Source organism: Gekko japonicus, unplaced genomic scaffold, assembly GCF_001447785.1.
Source record: "Gekko japonicus isolate JY-2015 unplaced genomic scaffold, Gekko_japonicus_V1.1 scaffold359, whole genome shotgun sequence".
NCBI lineage: Eukaryota > Metazoa > Chordata > Lepidosauria > Squamata > Gekkonidae > Gekko > Gekko japonicus.
This window is the reverse complement of record NW_015166431.1, coordinates 94,403-118,925: the sequence shown is the minus strand read 5'-3', so window position 1 is coordinate 118,925 and position 24,523 is coordinate 94,403. Positions and strand designations below refer to the sequence as shown.

The window sequence follows — 24,523 nt, the reverse complement described above, 5'->3', positions numbered from 1 at the left end:
TCATAGTAGTTAGTTTTAATTTCCTTCCATATTTTTATTAAACAGGCTCTGATTCGGTGTTGACAAAAGTAGGAATGTTTTTCTGTTCCTACGCTTAAAAAGTAGTGCCACCCTGCCATTAGATTGTGGCCTTCTAAGCTTAAAATCCTCTGATTTCTGAGCAATATCCATTCACGTAACCATGTCAGTGCCGCGGCCTGATAGTATAGTCGCCAATTCGGTACTGCCAATCCGCCCTTCTTTGTTTTTTCTTGTAAAGAATAAATCTTTATTCTGGGTTTTTTTCCCCCCCAAATAAAATCTGATGTTAACTTATCCATAATTTTTATAAACTTGTAATTATTGAGTACTGGGATGTTTTGAAATAGAAATAGTATCCTGGGAAGTATAGCCATTTTGATCACTGCCACTTTCCCCATAAGAGACAATTGAAGCTTGGACCAATTTTCTAAATCCTTTTTAACCTGTATCAAGAGCGTATCGTAATTACCTGGTATCAATGTACTTGTTCTATTCGTAATGTTTATCCCAAGATATTTCACGTTCTTTTCTAAACCAAAATCGGTTATTTCTTGCAGTTTTCTCTCTAGGGCTGGGTCACAATTTTTCGTTAGTAATTTTGTCTTAGTCTTATTTATTTTCAGGCCCGATAAATGCCCAAAATCATGCATCACCTCTAGCAGGGGTGGGACAGATTGCAACGGGTCCAGGAGAGTAATGGCAATATCATCCGCATAGGCTTGGATTTTGTACTCTTGGTTCTGTTGGGTGTGGCCTATTATGCTAATGAGTTCCTGCTGGGCGTGGCCAACTTGGGAGCCAGCAGGAACTCCGTTCTTGTGCGTTCCTTCCCAAAAATAGCCCTGGATTGTTGCAAGTTCCAACATCTTCTTCAACTAGTCCTCTATTGTAGGCAATGTTGGACTCTTCCATTTCTGTGCATATAGTAGTCTTGCTGCAGTTGTCATATATAAAAACAAAGTTCCATGACTTCTTTCCAGCTGTTTGTCCATTAATCCCAACACAAAAGACTCTAGTTTTAATTGTATATTAATCTTTAAAATCTTCTGAATTAATAATTGTATTTGTATCCAGAAATTTGTTTTTGCTTTCTTGCCTGTCCACCACATATAGTAAAATGTTCCTTCATGCTGTTCACATTTCCAACATAAGCTAGAAGTACCTGTTCACCCTGCAAGAATTCCAACATATCACAGTATGTTAACCATTTATGCAAACTTGTCATTTCTCTTCTAAAATGAGCTTTTGGTGGTGATAACCACTGGGGTATTTTCAGACAAATCCTAGGCTTATATTTATTCCATATTCTCAAAATGGCACGTCTAACATAATAGTTATTAATTTCCGTGTTAACCGTAGCTTTATCGTATCACAGGTATCTGTGCCATCCAAATCTCATGTCCTTTTAACTCCAATAATCTTTTCTTTTTTAGCAAGATCCACTCCTTCATCCACACTAAACAACAAGCAGCAAAATACAGTTTCAGGCCTGTGGGTATCTTTTTGATCTTACGGACACTGGAGATGGTGCCAACCACAAAATGGCTGTCACAAGAGACAGAGCCAATTAAAAAATGTCAAGGGTTGAGGTGATGCATAATTCTAATAGTAACTGTTCAGCATTTTAGGCACAAGCTCTGTATAACAGGATGACTTTTAGAATGAACATATTCTTTTAAAATATGTTCATGCATACACACAGTTTACCTTCATTCACACAGTGAAGATCCTTGTGTCTTGGTGGTAGCTGCTGTTAAGCATTTTTAAAAATCTGCACAGCCAATCAGATGTCCAACAGCCAATCAGAAGCCCTGCTGGGCAAAAGCCCCACCTAGCTCTGCTCACTTCGGGCATGAGCCAGGGCTACTGCAAGCCAGCTGCCCTCACCTCATGCCAGGTAAGTGTGAACCAGGCCCACAAGTTGACAGCCCTCACTTTGTGGAGTGCTAGTGTGATCCCCTCTTTGGGCCTAACTCCTCCTGTGTCCTTTATATAAAAATGTCAAAGAGACTATAACTGAAAGTCCAGCTCTTGCTGACTCACAGCACATTTTTCGTTCCTATCTAGGACTTGGGATGGAGGAAGCCTGTCCTTCATCTAATCTGAATACCTGAGAGGATTTCCTTACCAGCTTCTCCACTGGTGCAATTAGTCAGCATACATTTTTACTCTGTAACTGAACTGACTGGTGCCCACGGAAAGCCAAATTTACAAACTAGGCTAATGCACAAGCGTGTTAAGTGAGCAAGCAAAATAGCAAAGGCAGTTGAGAAGGCACAGCCCTCTAGTGCCTGAGGCTGTTAGAAGAAGAGAAGAGAAGAGATTGGATTTATGCCCCACCCTTCACTACTGAAAGGTGTCTCAGAGTGGCTTACAAACTCCTTTCCCTTCCCCTCCCCACAACAGACACCCTGTGAGGTGGGTGGGGCTGAGAGAGCTCTTGACAGAAACTGCTCTTTTTCAAGAACAGTTCCTTATCAGAGCTACGGCTTCCCCAAGGCCATCCAGCCAGGTGCAAGTGGAGGAGTGGGGAATCAAACCCGGTTCTCCCAGATTAGAGTCCGCGCACTTAACCACTACACCAAACTGTTACAGATAAGGTTGCCAGCCCAGCACTGGCATCCTGTGGGAGATGGTGAGGGTCAGGGCCCACCTGATTGGCATTATACCAAGAACACAACATCACTTACAGTCATCATATCGGCACACTGTTCTAGGATTCACCAAATACTCTATGGTTTAACCAGTGCAGTGGTGTGATGCCCAATCCCCCCCCCTTTTCCCCCTCCTGCTGCCCCATTGAGTGGTGGCAGGGAACAGGGGTTCGGGGCAGGGGAGACTTGGCCACCCTAGTTACAACACTGCTGTTCATACTGCACTTTAAAAATAAGTAATACAGTGACATAATTTCAAAACAACACAACTTTGATATTGCATATTAGCTGCAATGAATGTGGTTCCACTTTATATCCAGCTCTTACTAACACCCAGAAGTGTCCATTCCATTTGCTAGCAATGAGTTCTTAGGAGGCAACTTCATGTCACAGTCACTGTTGGCTTCCTGCTGTTGACAAAGAGGAACATCTGTACTCATTGGACTCATAGGCTCAAGAGCAATTTCTGTATGCATACTTTCTTGGGATGTTTTGGTCTTCAAGATATTTTTATTTCTGAAGAAAAGAATGAAAAGAGAACCAAACTTAGTGTGGTAAGTGAAAGTTCTGAAACGCTTTGTTTCTTTATGCTTACTCCTTTATGACAGAACGAACAGTGAATATTGTGTACCAGAATGAAACTCCAATTTCTGCTCCAAGATAAAAATTATGTCAATGATAGAGACAATGCCTATGCAGAAATTTACAATGTATATGCAGTGGAAGATTGAGTTTGCTGTGGCCCACCTGACCTTTCATGCAATAGATTTCATTTTTATATACCCATGGGGAGTCTGATCTGCACCCTCAAAGGGAAGATGGGATGGACTGGGCCTATACATTTTGGTTCTACACAAGCTACGCCCCTATGCAAACATTAAATCCAACAGATGGATACCAAATGGAACTGGGGACAGATTAAGTATACTGAGGGTGGGGCAGAGAAGAATAGGCTGTTGAGTATTGTGAATCCATCTTTCATATATCTTTATTCTAAAAGCCTGGCAAGCCATTCCGAAGTTCACTATGCTTGCTTAGACAAATATGCCTTTGGAACCGATCACACCTGCATGAACAGCCATTTTACAGTCTCTCATGGAATATTCTCAGTGGAATAATTAAAACTTTTTTGGCCCAAGGCCATGTATACTTCCACAGTATTTGAACATTTTAATTGCCAAGCCATCTTAGTTCTGTCTTATTTTGAATCAGTTGCTTGTTTTGAATCAGTTGCTGATTCTTGTCTTTAGGGATCAGTTCCAGTAAGGCTTGGGGGCAACTTGGCTGATGGATCCTGTTAGTTCTAGTTCACTGGGGAAAATATTTATGAACCAGTTTGTGCTTAGATTCAGTTTGATTCTGTCCATAAGTGAACCATGCACATGCAAAAATATGAAGAGTCTTCAACTGAAGTAAGCAGTTGAAGAAATGATAATGTGAAAATTCATATGAGCAGATAAATTGTCCATGGAAATGCACTGCTTAGAGTTTCAAAAACAGAATTGAAAATATAACTCTGCCTATTTTTTCACATAATATATATGGTCATCCTCCGGTAATGAAAAAGAATATCAAGAAAGAGATACCTGCTTGAAGTCGTGTGTGCATTCAAGTTACTTTCCCGGAACCCTTGTATCACCTGACTTAGACACTCACCTGTCATCTTCCACATCTTCGATAGTCTCTGGCAACTGGATGTTGGTAGTTTCTGTTAGCAGAAAGGCCACCATTCCAGACAACACTGCCACTGTACTGAATATCACAGGTGGGAGGTATCTCCAGGTATCATCCAATAACATGATCATAGGAGCTAAGGAGCTGGCAATCCGTGCCACAAATGAACAGCAGCCAATGCCACTTTGCCTGCCAAGAGAAGAGGGACCAATGTAACTATGTGAGAAAAGCCTCCTCCTTTGGAGTCACACCCACCAGTGGTTTGAACTTGGTCTTCTTACCTAGTTCTTAAGCTCTCCCCCTGCACTGGCCAGACTGGCTTCCAGTGTATATGAATCAGAGTGTGGGACCATCTCTCTCTCCTCCCAACCTTCAAATCACTCCTAAATACTCACATTTTAAGTGACCATTTGGCATAACCCTTTCGCTCTCATTCTTTAATATACATAATACATATTCTTTAATATACGTAAGCTTTAATATACATAATTACATTTGCACACAATCATGCCTTGGTGTCGTTTTTCCTGCTCTCTTCTCATTGCTGAATTTTTAATTGTAAGGTTATTGGGATAGGGAGGAATCTCTCTGAAAAGTATGTACCTTGATGGGGAAGGAAAAAGAGAAAGAACAAGGAAGGAGCAGCACCTGCCCCCTTAAGGCCATGCAAGAACAGCATACCCAAATCTAACAGCCAAGCCAAAGAAATCCCGGGAGGTTCCTGATTGAATATTCCCAGCATTAAAAGGAAAAGGAAAGAAAGAACAGCTACACAATGCCTAGATCTGTACTGAGGCAGAGGGTATATGTGGGAGTGGGTTTAATTCTTCCTACCCCTGTATGACACTGCTGATCAAAACTGAATTCTCCCCCACTGTTTAGCTCCAGGAGGGAAAAAGGCAAAGAGAGGATAATGGTCTTTTTCAGGAAACCCCTCCTCCCTTTTATTCCTCCCCCCCACCCCCGCATTCACAGCTTGATAACAGCTCTGGGAAAGGTGAGTTTTGTTCTGTAAAACCACCTGGAGGGGAGGAGTTAAATCCTCTTGTCTTTGTGCCGTGACCCCAATACAGTCAGGTGCCCCACACAGCTGCTATTCCCTTTTATTTAAATGCTGAGACAGATCTAATTAAAAAAAAATATCTTCCAGTATCTCATCTAGTTAGATCCAAAGAGAAGAAACTAGAGGGGAAAATGAGACACCTCCCCCAGTTTGGCATGCTCTGCCTTCATTCAATGTAAAGCCTGTTTTCAGGACATCTCATCACATACTGTTTGTCATGTCCTGTAGCTGTGCATCCCCCCCCCGCCCCCATGGCTGCATTTGTGTGTAAATGCCATATGTTTGCCAGATTCACCCATTAGATTACCAACATGCAAAAAATGGCAATAACATTTCCATGATCGAAGGTTGGCAAGTAGTTAAATGGTGACACTGGATTTGTAGTGGTCTTGATTTTCCTATCATGGCCTTGTTTCCTCTGACACAGCGTTGTGGAGGAATGACCCTCTTGGTTGGGCTTGATAATATGAGCTGGTGTAGCACAGTGTCCAGGAAAGGTAACAAGCTGTGATCCAGGAGGTGCAATGGTTTAAATCTCATGTTTGCCATAAACTCACTAAGAGGTAGCCTTAGGCAAGTCATTCTCTTAGTCTCCCATCTGCAATACAGGGGTCATACTACTGTCCTGGATTGTTGTAAAGATTGCTGTGATAATGTACGTGATGTGTTCTGAACATTAGAAGTGCTTTTTAAATTATAACGTGTCATGGTAGCTCATGGGGACCATCAACTGGGCAATTATCTGCTTCAAGAAGCCCTTAAAACCTCTTAGTCCCAAGCTACCTGGAAGGTGTTTGGCAATGCATCAAACTCCCTTGGAAGCCGCATTAAAAACATTTACCTGGTTTGGCTGAAATATGACAAAGAAAATTAATTTGATTTTTTCCATGCTGAGAAACTATTAGATTTGGAAGGTGGAAGACGTGTAAATAAACAGGGTTTTCATAAAGCTATATCCAGAGTTTGCTCCTCCAATGGAAAATGGATGTATCCTGAACTTCTCAGCACCAAAGAAAAGGGGAACACAAAATAGTATATTGCATTATCAGTGTCTTTGTATGGTTTTCCTGTTGCTGCTGCAGCTGCCAATATAGCACAGTGGCAATGGGGCCACTACATGGCAGGTTTCCCTGCATTTTTCCTGCTTCAATCCCCCAGCACCAACAATTCCCCACAACCCCCCCCCAATCAGGAAGGAGTTCTTTTGGGGGGGGGGGTTAATAAAATCTGCATTTGGATATTGTTATATTATTATTATTAGTCTGTCTATCAGGTTATTTTGAATCCCCAGATTCCCTTTTTTATAAAAGAACTAAGTCCTTATTCCTTTTTCTTGTGGAGATAAAGGGGGAAAGGCATAGCTCCACAATAAAAGATACTAGAGAGTCACTTTGGGGGGGGAAACCAATTTGGAAAATCTGATAGACATATTGTTATTATATTATGACAATATTCAATTGCTAATTTTAAAAAAAAACCTACAAGGGGAATGGCTGCTGCGGGAGACTGGGCCAAGGAAAATAACATCTAAGTAGCTGAGACCAGGAAGATCCAGACTTTACTGTCCACATGGGTGCTACCTTGGCTTTGCGGTAATCTTTCACAAAACACTGCAGCAAAGCAGGTTTGGGAAAGGTCACCAAAAAAAGCAGTGAAAACTCAGGAGGTATACAGAAGTTGCTGTGTGGGGGGGGAACCTGTGTAGGGGGGAGAATCCTAGCATACAAGCTAGGGCAAACAACCCAATGTGTAACTTACCATCATAGTGCATGTTCATGCTCATTGCAGACTTTCAAATGACTGTTCCACACATGCAATATATTACAAAATGTAGCATGAAAAGAGACACCCCCCCCCAAGATCCCAAGTAACTGAGAAAGTGGGTTTAGTTTCCTTCTGTCCCTGCCATTCTTCAGTATGTGATCTCTTGGTTTGATTAAGGAGCTGAGGCCCTTACCTGAGTACAGTAGGGTAAAGTTCAGCTGTATATAGGAAGACCGTAGTGAAAGAAGCTTCAGAGAAACCCTTCCCCAATATGGCCACAGCAGATCGGACATGTCCATGCTCTGACAAAGGAAAGTAAAAGGAGTGTGGTACCCAGTGTCAGTATAAGCAAACAAGATACATAAAGACAGGCCAAAAATATAACAATAGTGGTAGTTAACAATACATAAGTTTCTGTAAACAATTTCCAAATATCTAAAAATAAGTCCATATGCAATTGTGTATATATGCCATGTGTTCAAATGATAATAGAGTTCTAAGGTCCTCAGTCCATTGATTTACTGGAAGTGGGCTTCTATCTTACCAATGTTGTAATATGAGTAAGACATGTAATATGAGTAAGGGCATGGAGGGTCCATTTTTGTTGACCAACAGTTAGCCTTCAAGAGATGAGCAGATCTTTTAAAAGTATATAAGCATCAATGAACGTTCTAATACAAAACTGATATGAGTAATAACTTCTACCCTGAAAAAACAAATGACATGCCCAAAGCATATGTTTAAGGGACATGGCCTGTAAATTACAAAACCAACAATTAGTCACTTTACTCAGTCCTTTGCTAAAGAGTTGCTGTGGAGTCCAGAATATCCTAAACATAATTTTTTACTGAATAAGTCTCAACAAGATCCATAGAGATAGTAGGTACAGACTTTAAGGCGATATCCCATTGCTTTGGCAAAATAGGGCAATCTAACTCCTTATTTCATTTGTTTCTGAGACTCCATATATCATATTTATTAATTGACATGATTTTTTTTCTTTTTTCTTTTTTTTTTTAAAAAAAATCTTATTTTGTTGCTGGATTTTAAGTTCCCCCTCCCTTGTTTTTTTCTGTTTTTGTTAAAAGAATGTTTTTAAAAAAGTCAGTACAATAAACCTTACAGACTAACAAAATCTTATTCCAGCATCAGTCTTCATATACCAAAGCCTACTTCTTCAGATGCTATGAGTGAACACTCACTTTGCATTCATTTTATGGTGGAGGGTTTGTTTGTTTTTTGTTTTTTTAAAAGGTAGGGTCAAGGGATCATGAAATTCAGGAAGTACAGAAGAGAATATAATTATGTAAAATGTAGATCTAATCAGAAGGAAATACAGAGATCATTTATTAGGCATGCTAGGATTGCCAAGTCAACTCACCCCTTGGAGCGGGGGAGCCTTGCCAGCGTAAATACAGAGATCATTTATTAGGCATGTTAAGCTTGGTAACACCTGTGATGGGTGAGGAATCATAGATTTTAAGACAGTCACCGTTACAGTGAGATAAGAATCCTAATTCTCCATTCAACCTAGAGGGGAGGTAATGTGAAACTTTTAAATACTGACTGGTCCTTCCTGAAGGCTGCCTCCCCATCTTCCTGTACGTAAGGCTTGAGGAAATTCTGTTTCACTGTATGCTTGCTTGCAAAAGCTTATACCTTGAAGAAAACTTTGTTGGTCTTGAAGGTGCCACTGGACTCAAACCTTGTTCTGCTGCTTCAGACCAAGACGGCTGCCCCACCTGAATCTATCCCAGTCCAGCAGTTACTCAAAGGCTTGGTTGAGCTGAGTCTTGGGATTCTTATCTCACTCAACACACAGAAAGGAGGGATGGAAGAGAGAATGGAACATACAAATAAGGGGAGTGGAGAAGGACCAGAAGGGTAAATCATAAGAGGGGTGACTAGGCTGTATTTGCAATCTTAGTTAAGGATGTGCATCTGTTTTATTTTGACTCAGGGATATCCAAAATGGCAAAAGGCACCCCTGAAATTTCAGGATTTCTGACATTTATAGCCTGGAATTTGAAGATATTTTTTTTTCCTGGTCAGTTTGGCTTCCACTGGAATCAATGTAGGTAGACCTTGCAGCTGAGTCCAGATTCCAAGTCTACCACCACTGTTTTCAATCAGTGGCAGGTAGAAAAAAGGAAGGGGGGGGAAACATAACCCAACAAAATTGAATCAAGAACCTAAAAGGTAAGTTACAAAACAAAAGCAGGGCCAAAAGCTAAGACGAAGTATGAACTAATTGTACATAAAAATACATGTATTTCTTACAAAGACATTTAAAAGCATTTCAGGGCCCAACACGAGCCTCACAATATAGTTAAAAGTAGCATGTGTCCAAGAGAAAACAATAGTGACCTAATGCATTTTGACCCAGTTGGGCCTTCTTCAGAGGTCAAACAATGGAAGGTACAAATACAGTCCCATTACAATCAAAAGGCAATGCTCAAGTAGATATAGGACCAAAACAGGAGTGCTGTTAAGGAAGAAAATGTTGATTCAATCAGCGGCAGACCGGGTCTCCAGTCTTTAAATGTCAGGTCTACCAATCATTGAAAATTGTGGCAGTCCACCTGGCCTCTGAAGTCTGGATGCCAGGTCTACTTCCCATTGACAACTATTGTGGCAGACCTTGCCTCCAGCTGGGCTACCCAGTATTTCCAAACCTGAAGCAGTATGAATACTCCCAAAATTTCAGGATAATGATATTCATGCCCTTTCTGAAAAACTAAAATTAAATTAAATTAAACTGAAAAGTGCACACCCCTAATCTTGGTCTTCTAGTAATGGCTTAAAATTAGTTATGGATATCGGAGGGTTCAGCATAATGTTGGCACAAACTTGTTGATTCTTAGCTGATCCATTTGTAAGGCTACTCCCCCCCCCCTTTTTTTCTTCAGGAAATTTTTGTGTTTGCATATACTTCAGTCTTGCAACCAAATTACACCTGCTCAAGTTCTATTGATTCTCTGCAGGTATATAACTGGTCGCAAGACTGCATTTCTATTCAAATTTGCATTGATGATTTTCCTTCTTCCTTCACCTGCAAAGAAAATGGGACAACAGATGAAGCTAGGACTAAACACCTGAAGGCACTACAAAACTGTCAAGGTGAGCCTCCCACCTGCAGGGATGCATGAATTTAGTGCAATGAGGAATCCAGTCGCAATCAGAGTCCATGCCTGACAGTGCCTGCGGCCAATGCGATCTAAGACAAAATAGACGCACACTTTGGCAGGGATCTCAATGGCCCCAAACATAAACTGCGTCATGTATGGATCCAAGCTGAAACCACTGATATTTAGAGTGATGCCGTAGTATGTGAATGATACACCAAACCTGCAAAGCAAACAGAAGGTTCAGCAAACATTAATCGAATCAAAGAGAATCATGTCTAGGCATTTGCACAGCGAATAGCTAAAGGTGCTTGTTGAATGGGCACTGATTGGTAGAAGATCATTGTTTGAACGAGTAGCATTAATAGCCTATGATGGCTGATGGCCACCTACAAGTAGACATACATACCAGCCAGGATGAGAACCAAGAACGGAGTAAGATGACAGTAAGGTGTCAATGAGATGATGTGTATGACGTGAGTCTGGTTAGGGAATCCCCATCCTGACTTGTGTCAAATCTAACACCAGCAAAATAATATTCCCAAGTGCTGCAGGGCCAGATTCAGCAATGGAGGGGACTGTTTATCCCTCTGTGGGGCTCCAGGTGTAGTGACCGCAGCACGTGGTGTCCCCCACGGCCCCTTCAGCTTGGAAAAACAGTTTGGGAGGAAAGTCTGAAGCTCCTCCTCTCCCCATGCTGTGCTTGTGAGCTGACTCCACCCCTGCAGCATTTGGTGTTACCTGTGATAGAAGTCAGGTTAGCCCCCACCCCAACTTGTGTCATATGGATTGCCTAGTTGTGCCCTCAGGCAGAAAGATTTCCACAAATGGAATAGGGAGGTGAATTTCAGCCATTTGCCCCCACCCACTGCAGACCTCCAATTTCTTTCTCATGCTGTTCCTTAGAGTTCCCTTTATCCCAGGTATAGCGTTTCAGGGGGCACTGGGGTGGCAGAAGGAGGAGGGAACTGGTGTTCTGAGGATGGAAGTCCCTGTGGAAATCTCTGCCTGTTCAAAGGCTAATTTTTATTTACTCTTAAAAGATACCATCATTAGCTTTGTTCACTGGTGATTAGTACGTTATCTAATTCTCTCGCAAAGAGGGAAGGGAACCCTTTGCAGTCCCAGCAGCACCCACCCATTCCTGGCTGCTACCAAGCAAGGTCAAGCTTGGCTGATGTATGTATATAGTGAGATAGACTAGGTTTCCTAACCACCATCACTTCCCTGCGAAACGTGTCAGTTTCTCCCTACTAGCTGCAGAAACAGGGAAACATCTCTTGATACAGATGCGTCTAAAAAAAGGTTAATGGTGGTGGCAGTGGAAGAGGAAGTGTTGCTATGACTTTAAAGGGTTGGAGTGAAAGGATCACACACATATACCCAAAATGTCACTGATCTTCCACCACCCCCCAACCCCAAGGGAGACAATAACATCGAAATTAGTTCACACCCAAAGGAATGTGCTGCAAATGCGATAAAGGTTTTGCAAATCACAATAGATCAGCACCAAAAAAAATGATATGACAACAGAGAACTATGGAATTGCCTTGGTTTGCATGCTCCAAAAAAATGATATGACAACAAACTATGGAATTGCCTTGGTTTGCATGCTGTGTTGGATATAAAAATTCACCTCTTTTGTACATGAGAACAAGGCAGATGATAAACAAAGAGGGTTGCCCCGTTGTATCTAGTTTGCCCATAGCTACACACGCACACACCCCTATATATGAGAAAGCCCTTCCCGATAAAAATAAATACATACATTTGCATTCTAATTCCCCCCTGCAATTAGATGTAACAGCTTCTGAGAAATGATCTGGCCCCCTTCTCTTAGAAATGCTGGAAATAATTACAGTCCTCTAATCATATCATATCTCAGAACCCATACCATACAGTAGCAGAACAAAGTGTAATCTTCCTCAGTTTAGACGTCTTCAGCAAGTGCCAGTAGAAGTAGTTCCGTGACTCATCTGTAATCACTGTCTTCTGCAGGATCTACAATTGCAGCCAATGGTGCAGCAGAGAAAAGGAAAGGGAAAATACCTCTCTGAGTCTTGTGCTCCACTTTACTTAGACTAGATCCCATCTGTTATGTATTGTCTTATGTAGATAGCCTGAATGAAGAATGAGGCTGAGCTTCAGTCACAAGCTTCATAGACTCTCAGTATCCTAAAATCAACAACCTGATTGGCTGCTGTTGTGGAACGGACCAATCAAGAAAGACTATGACTTTCAGTGGGAAGAAACCCTATTGGTCTTAAGCGCTCACTCACACTACCTACCCACAATATTCATGTGTAACATACTGCACAAGTATTGCACTCACACACACTCATTGCAACAACTGAGCAGCACTTTGCAAGTGCTGCCATCTCTTCCAATGTTCCCACATTTCTCAACATATTACATTAATATAGTAAAAGTGTATTAGTCATTGCCTGTGGCCATGGCATTCATGAATCAATTGCTAATCATTAATTCTTATTCCTGGAGGAGGGGAGGTCCATAAATACTGTCTTCCTCTTGCAGTCAAAACAATTCATCAAGTAAGAAAATGTACTATAATTAGCAGAGCATTTTCAAAATTAAGTTAATAAAAGTCATATCAATGAGCAACGGCTTTGAGTGTAAAAAGAAAACAAATACTTAAGCCTAAATAGCACCCCTTCCTTGTTTAGAGGTTGTTCTTCCTTCAGCTTTGAAGACTGGGTTCTTTTTAGGTGTTCACTCACTTCCATGGTTATCTTGGAGTGGAAGTCCTTCTTGCCATTGACTTTGGCACATCTAGAAAGGTAGGAGTGTGCTGACTCCACCTCCTTCTTCGTCAGAAGCCACCGGGCAGATTCTGGGAGCCACCTGATCAGGGACAGAAAAGAAACTTTGAATACTGTATCCTGGGCAATTTACACATTAATATTTGCAAGAAGGGTGCACATCTGAAACATGCAAATCTTTCACGTGCATATTCCTCTTTGGGCATTCCAGCTGCACCACAGGTTTTAGAAGTGCAAGGCACTTGTGCTCTCAGATGGCGTTGGGTTCCCTAGTGTTTGTTATTGCTTCTAGACAATGGGCAGAGGTTGGAGAGTCAGACTAGGATCTGGCAGGTCCAGGTTCAGATCCCCACTGAGCCATGGAACCTTGCTGGGTGACCTTGGGCTTGTCACACACTCTCAGATCAGCCTACCTCACAGGGTGGCTGTGGAGATAAAATGAAAGGGGGAGAATGATGTCATCCACTTTGGGTCCCCACTGGGGAGAAAGCTGGCATATGAATGAATGAATGAATGAATGAATGAATGAATGAATGCTGAAATGAGCTAATCATATGGCAACAAGCATGCCTCTGCCACCAAGTAAACAAGACTGACTATTGCAGTACTTGCAGAAGAAGAAATAAATACAGTTCAAAGATTACAATGTGTGAGGACTGGTATATCAGAAGGAATCGCAAAGACAGGAATCTGGATGTGGTCCTGTTTCAAGAGATTCTTCTTCAATATACAAATAGACAAAAATATTGTTCAGACTTCCTATAAAGAATACAGTATGTAACCAAAGCATTAAAGCCAGATATTATTTGACCAGGAGGGTCATGGAGTATAAAAAGGAAGAAGCTGGGAAAGACTGAGAGAGGACAACATGGGCTGGCAATAGAGGGAAACGTCTGAAGTTCATGGTGGGTATTAAGATTTAGAAGAGTTCCACATTCACTCACCACCAAATGACAATACTGAGGAGGCAGGGAGATGTAACAGCTAGCAGGAGCCAACGCCAACTTCGGATCAGATAAGCCAGCAGTGCCAAGATCATGTATCCAACAGACCAGGAAATGCCACTGATGGTGCCACAGAAGGTGCGATGCTTGATGTCTGTCCACTCTACAGCTGAAAGTTAACAACAGATCAGCATACACCTTTGGGATTCAGTTCAACCTTTATGCGGGTTGTTCCATTGTTGACTACAGCAAAGAGAGTGACTCAGGAGCCAGCACTTCATTCCATGCTTGACAAAGTATTGTCCTATCGTGGAGCAATAGATTCAGGATGCACAAAAGGAAATACTTCTTTACTGGACCAGTAATTAAATTGTGGAATTCACTGCCAGAGGACATAGTGATGGCTATGGGCATCGATGGTTTTAAAAAGGGGTTAGAAAGATTCTTGGAGGATAGCCTATCAATGGCTACCAGGCTTGGAGGCTAATGGGAATCTCCACATCCAGAATCAGTAAACTTCTGAAACCCAGTGCAAGGAGGCAACATCAGGGGAAGCTCCTGGCCTCTTTGTTGGCCCTCCAGGGCAACTGGATAGCTGCCGTGACAAACAAGATGCGGGACTAAATAAGCCCACGTCTGATCCAACAGGGCTTGGGGAGGGGCTGTGGCTCAATAATAGAGCATCTGCTTGGCATGCAGAAGGTCCCATGTTCAATCCCCATCATCTCCAGTAAGGATCAGGTTGTGGGTGATGTGAAGGGCCTCAGGCTGAGACCCTGGAGAGCTGCTGCCAGTCTGAGAAGACAATACAGACTTTGTCATCTGATTCAGTATAAGGCAGCTTCGTGTGTTCATGTGTTCTTATATTCTCATGTTAACTAATCAAAAATCCTTCCATATGGCCAGTCAAAGAGTCCCTGAACCCATTGGGCAGGGGGGACTGTATTGCTTGCCATTGATACATCAGCAGATAACCTCTGACTCATGCTTGTGACACTTGTGCAACAACACAGAAATCACAATAGCAATGGATACCCTATTTGGTAAAGCAACAAACACATTTTTAAGCAAATGAACATATACAGCATATGCACAACAGTAGGTGCTAAATGTACAAGGCAGGTTGAAATGCCTTGAAATCAGGTTGACAGCTGATGTGTGGATAGAGAGTAGGAAGAGCAGAAGAACATCTGACAGATACCAACAACCCCCAGCCACTGAGCGAATGCTCAGGTGCTTCCTGGATTCACTTCTCATTCGGGATGTCTCACCTAAGATCAAGGAGATGATAGATATGCCTGTGAGCCCCACCCCACAGAGTGACCTCATGACAATGAACATCAGGTAGGACACTGAAAAAGCAGTCATGATTCCAAAGAACAGCGTGACAGCAAAAGCGAGCAGAAGAATCCTCCTCCGGCCAAATCTGGGGGGGATCAAACCAGAACACTGTTACCATTATTCTTCCTGAGAGCATAATACAAGAATAGCATAAGAAGTGCCTTGCTGGACCAGGCCAAAACATTTTAATCTTCACTGCACCATTCTCACCATTCTTGTCAGGCTCCTTTCGCACCAAGCTCTGCTACAAACTGCAACCGGAGCCTGAAGGTTCACTGACATGGCCAACCAGGAGAGAAATGGCTAGGAAAATGGAAGCTGAAAACTGTTGTCAGGGCTACAACAGGCCAGACACGGGAGACGGTGTGCTGTGTATTGATAAATGCTTTTGTTACTCGATAGCAGTCACGTTCCAGATAGCACGCCAAATCATAGTGCCCCACAAGCTAAGGAAATATGTATAGCAAAGGTATGAGTAATTGAGTGGAGAGAAAAAGAATGAGACGTCTGAATCCAGTGTAACCACTGACTACCATAAGCACATTTGTAGGGCTGCGAGCATCAAGTAAGACCCCACTGGTTTACTTGAGGCATCTCAAGCTATTTATTAAGGATGTAAAGAGAAAAAGTAGCATTTCCTTGCTGTGTTCAAACATTAACATCTAACCCACTTTATCCTTCCCAATATGAATCAACAGTGACTTCTTGTGGATAAATAAACTCACCACAAGCCATCAGAAGATGCAGTTCAATATGCTTAAGGCCAAACCCTAACAGGAGATCTGTGAATGGATTCTCTGAACTTGTTAAATACTGGAAACTGCAACTGTGGGAGTCCTGATTTGGAGCAGGGCAGTGCAGTGGGACAAGCACACCATTCCCCCCAGTATCAACCTTTCCTCTTGAGCTACTATTTGATCCACAGGGGGAAAAGACAGCGACCGATGGGGTGCATGCATACTCCCCTCACACAGGGCAAACAGAGCCTTAAGATGCTGGAGTGATTGAGACAGGGGAAATGGTAGAGAGGGAAAGGTTAGTCCCTGTGATCCAAAATAGAGCCTTCATAGTTGCTATTTACTCTTCTGTAAAGCACCAGAGATCCCTTCCTACCTGGAGGTGAAACAGTTATAGGACTGCCAGCTCTGGGTCGGGTAATTCCTGGAGATTTGGGGGTGGAGCCCGAGGACAGTGGGGTTTGTGGAGGGTAGGGGCCTCTGGGAGGGCATAATGCCATACAGTCCATCCTGCAAAGCAGCCACTTTTCCCCAGAGGAACTGATGTTTGGAGATGATTTATAATTCTGGGAGGTTTCCAGGCCTCACCTGGAAACTGGCAACCCTAAACAAGTAGGCGTGGCTTGGAGTGAGTTGAGCCAAAACAATGTATCGTGGGAGTGGCTTGGCAACATCAGTAGGACCTGTAGCACCTTCAGTTTTGGGCAGCAGCAGCAGCAGACATTTCTAGTCTTAGAAATGTCAGAAATCTGAAATCTCATTAGTCATCTGCTGCAACTTCAGCATTTGGAAGGAGTGGTGAGCATTTGGGTGGGAGAACACCAAGGAAGTCCAGGGTTACTGTGTGGAGACAGGCAATGGCAATCCCCCCTCTGTCTCTTGCCTTGAAAGCCCTACAGGGTTGTCATACATTACTGCAACCTGACGGCACTTTCCACCACCATATGTCACATTGGATGTGCTTTTGTTATTATGTTATTATCTGCCCCAACATTAGGCAACAAATCAAGTTAGGAATATAAACAAATGCTCACCTGTCAGACAAGTAGCCAAAGAGTACAGATCCAAGGGTAACCCCAATAAAGAAGAAGGTAGCAATAGCTTGGTTTAGGCTTTTCTTCTCACACACCAGGTCCCACTGGAACATTAGAACCAATAATATCAAAGCCTAGACTGGCAAACTCTAGCTTTCCTCTAGTCAAAGCTGAGGCATATTATGTGCCTCCATGCTCCTGATCTATAGAGCTGATCATGGAGGACTATAAAAGGCAGATGTAGGCCTACACAGTTCGTGACCGAAGTAGGTCAAAATGACTGTAGCTTTAAGGAACCTCCTAGTTTTACTGCCTGCCTGGCACTATGACAATTAATCTAGATTGAGTCCCCTGGCAAGTCACAAAGGCTGCCTTCAGCTGAGTGGTACAGGTTGTGCAGATAAGCAAATTATTAAAGGTAAGGAACATGTGGAGGTAGCTTTATGCAGCTAAACTTTACAAAAGGCAGTCACTGTCCTCCTTTTAATGAGTATATCCATGCCATCAATTGATATCTAGAATATGCAGTGCTCATGTGAAAACTCTCCATATATTAAGGGATCTTTTATGTATTGGCAGGGTTTTTTTTTACATATTGTGGCTGTCATATGATGCCACTGCCATACAGAAGCATATCTAGCAAATTTCATAGTGGTCATAAGAACCTGCACTAATTGTCGCAAACTTTTAGGATCTATTTGAACAGTAGGATCTCCACTTTTCAACTTGGTGGTTTACCATGAAGGAAAACCCCCTAAAGTTCTTTCAGAATCACTGTTAAGATGCTCTACCACTGTGGCGTCCCCAAATTCACATGTTACAAAATTAAAAACTCATTAGCAATTGGTTGTCCTCACCTAAGAAGCAAACTATGTTTGCATGCTAGGGTGTGTGTGTGTCATATTTGAGAGTCTGCTGCTACATTTTCCTCCTCCATCAGAATGAATATATATTTGATGTGTAAAAGATTTATTTAATGGCATTTGTAATTTCAATCAAAATGGTTGACTAATGTGGAGCAGCACCTCTAGATAATTACAATCATGTGCAAACATTCTCAGTGAGTGTGTGTGTGTGTGAGAGAGAGAATTTATTTATTTAAAATATATGCCTGCCTTTCTCCCAGACAACTGGGACCAAGGCAGCTAACAGAGATTAACCAATTCAAAGCAACCAACAAATAAGCATAATAAAACATTAATTGTGATTATGGTGACTGGCACAGCCTTCTCAGAGCACCCAGCTCCCACATGTTGGAGGGTCCCTCTGCTCAGTGGCTTATATGCATAGATCCCAAGTCAAGAAGAAGGGGTGGGGTTTTTTGTTGTTGTTGTTTTTGCAGTGTGTACACTACGGAAACAGGTATTCACTAGACACAACTGGGCTCTGTATGATTAGGCCACTGGGCAGGCATGTGCTCCAGGAGCATAAAGGGTGCAGTCACAAGCCTCTCACTCCCTGTGCGTAGGAAATGTTGTTTGCAAAGGGCTTAGCCTCTTCTCTTGCTACTGAGTTTACTGCATTGCACTAATTCCTTCCTCTGCAGAACAGACATATGTTCTCTTATTTATTAATTAAGATATTTATAGCTCACTTTCCCAATAAAAACATATCCAAATACAATCGCATAAATAAAACTGTGCAATGAAATCAATCTGACCAAAAATAATTCCCCCCCCCACCAAGGATGAGACAGCAGCAGACAAATGAGAAAGCAAAAATATAACCCTAGAGGCATACAGAACTGAGCAGAATCCGATAAGGCCACAATCAGAAGCAGAGGGCAAATCCAACAAAAAGAATCAACGTTCTGCCACAAAGAAGGGAAACGTTTGATCAAGACACTAGTTCAAATCTCTTCTCAGAGTGAATGATGTGTGTTGCATTTGATCATTAATGTCATAAACATGTATCTTAATGGCTAATAAACTTGCCCGTATCTACTTAAAATGCACAATTATTTATATTTGGGTTAATATGTGACAACAGTGCTTTTCTATAGCTAATGCAGTGGCATGGGTTCTCTTATTTATTAATTAAGATATTTATAGCTCACTTTCCCAATAAAAACATATCCAAATACAATCGCATAAATAAAACTGTGCAATGAAATCACTCTGGCCAAAAATAATCCCCCCCCCCAAAGGATGAGACAGCAGCAGACAAATGAGAAAGCAAAAATATAACCCCAGAGGCATACAGAACAGAGCAGAATCCGATAAGGCCACAAGCAGAAGCAGAGGGCAAATCCAACAAAAAGGATCAACGTTCTTCCACAAAGAAGTGAAACGTCTGATCAAGGCACTAGTTCAAATCTCTTCTCTGAGTGAATGTTGTTTGTTGCAGCTGATCATTAATGTAATAAACATGTATCTTAATGGCTAATAAACTTGCCCGTATCTACTTAAAATGCACAATTATTTATATTTGGGTTAATATGTGACAACAGTGCTTTTTCTGTAGCTAATGCAGTGGCATGGGTTCTCTTGAGTTCACAAAAAAAACGGCTTTCAGCACAAGAAACTGACAGTGCAATCCTAAACAAAGTTAAACCCTTCTCATTCCATTGAAGGGAGGTGTGTAACTCTGTTTAGGATTGCACTGTAGATATATGTTAATGGGGTCTGAACTTGCTGACACACAGATGGGGAAAGACCTTGGGTTCATAGTGGCTAGCTCAATTAAAGTGCCAACCCAGAGTGTGTTAGGGATTATTACGAAAGGAATCGAACTTAAAACAGCCAATACTCTACTGCCCCTGTATATGGTCTATGGTGCAGCCTCATCTGGAATACTGTGTGCAGTTTTGGTCACTATATTTCAAAAAAGATATCACAGAGCTGGACAAAGTACCGAGGAGGGCAACCCAGATGATTAGGGGGTTGGAGCAGTGTTCCCTCTAAGCTGAGTTAGTGTGAGCTAGCTCACAGTTTTTTAGCCTCCGGCTCAAACATTCTTGACTTAGCTCAGGAAGGATGGCTCCGGAGCAAACTAATTTATGCAGTAGCCAAATCGCTGGCTCACAACCTTCATGCCAGTAGCTCACAGAGTAGAATTTTTGCTCACAAGATTCCACAGCTTAGAGGGAGCATTGGGTTGGAGCACCTTCCCTATGAGGAAAGGCTGAAGAGTCTGGGACTTTTCAGTTTAGAAGAGAGATGACTAAGGGGGGACATGATAGAGGTTTATAACATTATGCATGAGGTGGAGAGAGTTGACAAAGAGAGCCTTTTCTCTCTCTCCCAAAATACTAGAACTTGAAGGCATCAAATGAAGCTGATGGGCAGTAGATTTAGGACAGACAAATGGAAATACTACTTTACACAGAGAGTGATTAAAATGTGGGATTTGCTGCCAGAGGATATAGTGATGGCCAGAGGAATATGTCTGTCAGTGGCTACTAGCCATGGTGACTGAGGGGAACTTCCACATTCAGAGGCAGTCAGCCTCTAAATCCCAGAGCCAAGAGGTAACATCAGGGAAGGTCTCAGCCTCTATGCCCTGTTGTTGGCCCTCCAAAGGAACTGGTTGGCCACTGTGTCAGACATGGATGCTGGACTAGACGGACCACTGGTGTGGTCCAGCAGGGCTCTTCTTAAGTTCTTATGCCAAAGAAGTAAGGATCATCTGATAGTAAGACTGGTAACAATACACTTTCCCCTTTTTAACTGCCTACTGAGCACTGCATTCCCAAGGTACCCAGGGTACCTAGGAACCCTCTTCATTCATAATTGCCTATGTTCTTTTTATTCCCTTTGAAATTGCCTGTTTTGAGAGTTTTATTTCTTAACTTTAATTTATTCAAACACTAGGAGTAAGGCTCATTGTGGGAAGGAAGCTCCAGGTGAGTGTCTCGGCTGTGGCTGGTGAGGTGGCAGAGGGAAGGGGAAAATAGAGGGAGGCAAGCTATTTTTATTTCCTTCTGTTTAGCTATAAGGCAGGGATGTCTCAAGTCATTTTGCTGCCCCAAGTGGGTAGTATGGGAGGACAGCCTCATGGTAACAGGTATGATTCCCTCCACCCCTGACTTATGTTATTTTGCCGTGTGATGGAGTGAGCTCCCGTCTCTGGTCCCAGCTCCTGCCAGCAGGGTATAATGCCATAGGGTCCACTGGCCAAAGCAGCCATTGTCTCCAGGAGAACTGATCTTGGTCATCTGGACATCAGTTGTAATAGCTGGGAAATCTTCTGTAGGGGAAATGATGTGCTGTGGCTGGGGAGATCTCCAGGCCCTACAGGGAGATTGGGATATGTATTTTACCTCAGGACTCCCAACAACAACAGCAGACTATTTAGAATGTTAGAGGCAAAGGCTAATCAGGCCACATATGCAAATGACCTCTGTGTTCTGACTGGCTGTGGGGGAGAGAGGAACAGTAAACTTTATAATGTTGGAGGCAGGACTAAGGCAACACAGCCAGTGGATAGGGAGACCTTCTGAATGACAGATCATTCAGCCAACTGATTTTGGAGCGTGTTAGAATGTTCAGGGGAGTCCATGACCAAAACAGAATTATATATAAGGAGATTTCTAGTCCTCATGGTTGAGAAAGTTCTCAGAGACTGGCACCAAATGGATTTTTGACATTCATTCCCAGGAAACCAGGAGAAAGAGGGAATTTCTTTAGTAAGTGGCCCTTTCCACACTAGACCTTTATTCAATGCTTTCTCCTTCTAACTATTCTGCACTACACTTGAGTTCACCCATCATTTTATCCTGTTTTGTTTTTTTGTCAATTCTGCATTACATTGTGGTCACCCTGGGCTTGGACCACCGTTGACCCGGGGTAGATGGATCCTGTTTAATCATAGGCTTTCCCTCGATCCAGAGTGGCCCTGGTGCAGATTTAAGTGTAGAATTTTTAACTTGGTTTCAATCCTCCCTGCCCCTTTCCTGCCATCTAGGACAGACACCCCTGTTCGCAATGCAGAATTTATAACCAGGGCAGGCAAGCAAATTGGAGTGGGACAAAATTAGTGCAGAAAACAACAGATAAACAGAGATAACAGCAAGGTAAACACAGAGAAAACCCAGGGTGAGGTCCAAGTGCAGAAAGGGTCAGTATCAACCAACTCCTGCTCTGTCATGCTATAGAAGGCAGGAGGCAGTTGAGAGGTAGCTTTCTGATTATACTTTTGCGCAGTTTGGATTCTGTTCTGAACTGGAATTTTTGTATTATACAAAAGGAGTAGACAGAACACTCACTGTGCATTACACATTCATTTATCTATTCTCTCACAAGTATCTGATTTTTTGGCACATTAGATGATTAACAGTTTAAAAGACACTGTTTTATGGCACATTGAGACAAAACCAAAATTGCATAGTGGAAAACCCACTCATCATCCTGTCGGCATATTAGATTTTGTAACTGGTTTTTGAAACAGTGAAATAGATTATAGAGACGTTCTATGAATGTGTTAATCCAAATTTCTACAGAAATTGTGCAAATGTAGCAAATTTGCATATTACCCCTGTAACTGTTTTGCATAATTTATTTTGGTTTTGCTGATCATGGCAGGGGACAAGAAACTACACAAGCACTAAAGTCTACAACTACAGATAATCTTGATCAGGCAGATTGCTTCGGTGATTTTTGCAGGCGTAACCCACCCACCCCCCTTCAACCACGAGGGCTGAAAACTTGTCTGTTTTTTGTTTTGTTTTTTTGTTCCAGTTTGGTTTTGTCTTTAGAAAGCCAAATTCTGTGCCTAGTGCTACTATCTGCACTTTTTAAAAAGTTCCCTCAAAACTGTAACATACAAAGAGCCTATGTGCTAATTAGCCAAGACTTTAGGAGATCAGCCTGTGTTGAGAATTCTATAGTCTATAATTCTATAGTCCCATTTGTTAAAAAATTCAACAGGTTGGGGACAATTGCTCAACTTGTTCCAGTGCCATCCCTGGCTGGCAATTCATCCTGCCTGAGTTTCAGTATTTTACTTGCAAAAGGGAAATAGGCATTCTACTCTGATCTCATTGGGTTGGAGCCACTCAGTCTTGCCCAATTCCCTTTCTTACTACAGTCTCCTTCACACGTAGCTTTTGTTCATGCAGGTCCTATGATCTCAGCACAGTATTTTAAGTAGTCAGAGGGGACCCTTCCTTCCTTTCTCACAAACAGAAAAGCTGATTGGATCCAAACCATTGGGAGGTGTTTCAATATATGATATCAGATTGGTGTTTTCTAAAAACCACCCATGGTTTCAAAGGCTTAGGTTTATGTTGTAAATAAGTGTAACAGTATAAAACCTGTCAGTGGTCCTGGTCACACAGAGAATTTGCCTCGGGAGAGGCACGACTGCCAGGCAGACGAAATGGGTGCGATCATACAGAAACATCTGGGAAGCGTGGCCTGCCTGTCCCCAGCCCGTAGCTTACCGCCAAAGATCCAGAGTTAAAAAGTACCACCCATGAGCTACTAGCAAACGGTTTGCCACGGGCCACAGATGGACTGTCTTCGTCTGATCGCCCCAACGTGCTCCTTTTGCCCCGTTGAAGCACTGCAAGAACCACGCGTCGACGAAAACAACGCTGTTTGCCACCGTTGCTTCTGATTGCGTTGCAGTGGCTCAAATTGCAACGGCGCTAATAGCCATGCCTCCTCCCCACATTATCTAGCCCCTGTGACTGGGGCCAGTGAATAGCTATGGAATAACACTGGAAGACTAAGATAACAATTTTGGAAGAAACTGGACCTGTATGTTTTCCAGCTGTCTCCTATAAATAAAGCATTCATTACTATCCTAGTCAGCATGTGACAGCTCGCCCTTTCGCTCCACAACCCCAAAGGAAACACCATGTCTTGTAAACAGGGGTATACCAAATGCTTACCTCAGTAGCTGTGGTTGATACATACTGTGAGTGATCGTAGACCCATCCTTGCTGGCAGCTCTGAATGGATGATGTGTTGTCCATATTCCGGGAAGAATTTACCAGCAAGTGATACTGTGGTCTAGAGAACATTTTACAGGAACTCAGTGTCCCATCAGGTTGTCTTGGAAGGCTGGTGAGGAGAATTTCATCCTGGCTGAGGTTAGAAATGCCAGTGAAGTTTGGGATAATACAATGGTGAGATGGTGAGGCTGAGATGAAATTGTGTAGTAGGAAGTGCATGGGAATGACCAATCTGGGCAGGCAAAGCATCAGGTATACCAGTATCTGGTATTTCCCAAAGCCATCCACCTCCAGAAGAAACTCCTCAAATTTCATTGCTTCTTGGAAGAAAATTGGGGGCAGAGAAGATGGAAGAGCTGAATGACTGGATGGAGGAGCTGGAAGAAGTCTGGCTGTTGAAGTCGATTAAGCACTTTAAGCAGGCAAGTTAAATGTGGTTAATTTCACAGTGAGCAAGCAGCCTTACAGACCTAATGCGCATCTAGTCA

At 42.5% G+C, this 24,523-nt stretch overlaps 1 protein-coding gene across 1 annotated transcript; it reads right to left on the bottom strand.

Annotated features, from left to right (window-relative positions):
* Positions 1–1,173: 1,173 nt before the first annotated feature.
* On the bottom strand, positions 1,174–24,350 carry LOC107110981 (solute carrier family 22 member 7-like). The gene is made up of 10 exons (XM_015411847.1): positions 23,973–24,350; positions 17,138–17,241; positions 15,297–15,451; positions 14,026–14,194; positions 13,040–13,163; positions 12,196–12,302; positions 10,310–10,524; positions 7,370–7,478; positions 4,332–4,538; positions 1,174–1,192 (listed from the first exon to the last, which is right to left on the bottom strand). Exons 1-10 carry the CDS (start codon positions 24,348–24,350, stop codon positions 1,174–1,176), a joined length of 1,587 nt encoding a protein of 528 aa, XP_015267333.1.
* Between the last annotated feature and the right edge of the window lie 173 nt (positions 24,351–24,523).

What these genes read in the sequence shown, in the direction of transcription:
- LOC107110981 (XM_015411847.1), bottom strand. Translation starts at nt 24,350, where the DNA reads ATGAAATTTGAGGAGTTTCTTCTGGAGGTGGATGGCTTTGGGAAATAC. An exon ending in TATCAACCACAGCTACTGAG is followed by an intron (nt 17,242 to 23,972) that starts GTAAGCATTTGG and finishes CTAATGTTCCAG; the next exon opens with TGGGACCTGGTGTGTGAGAA. An exon ending in CTTTGTTCTGCTACTGTATG is followed by an intron (nt 10,525 to 12,195) that starts GTATGGGTTCTG and finishes TTTGCTTTGCAG; the next exon opens with GTTTGGTGTATCATTCACAT.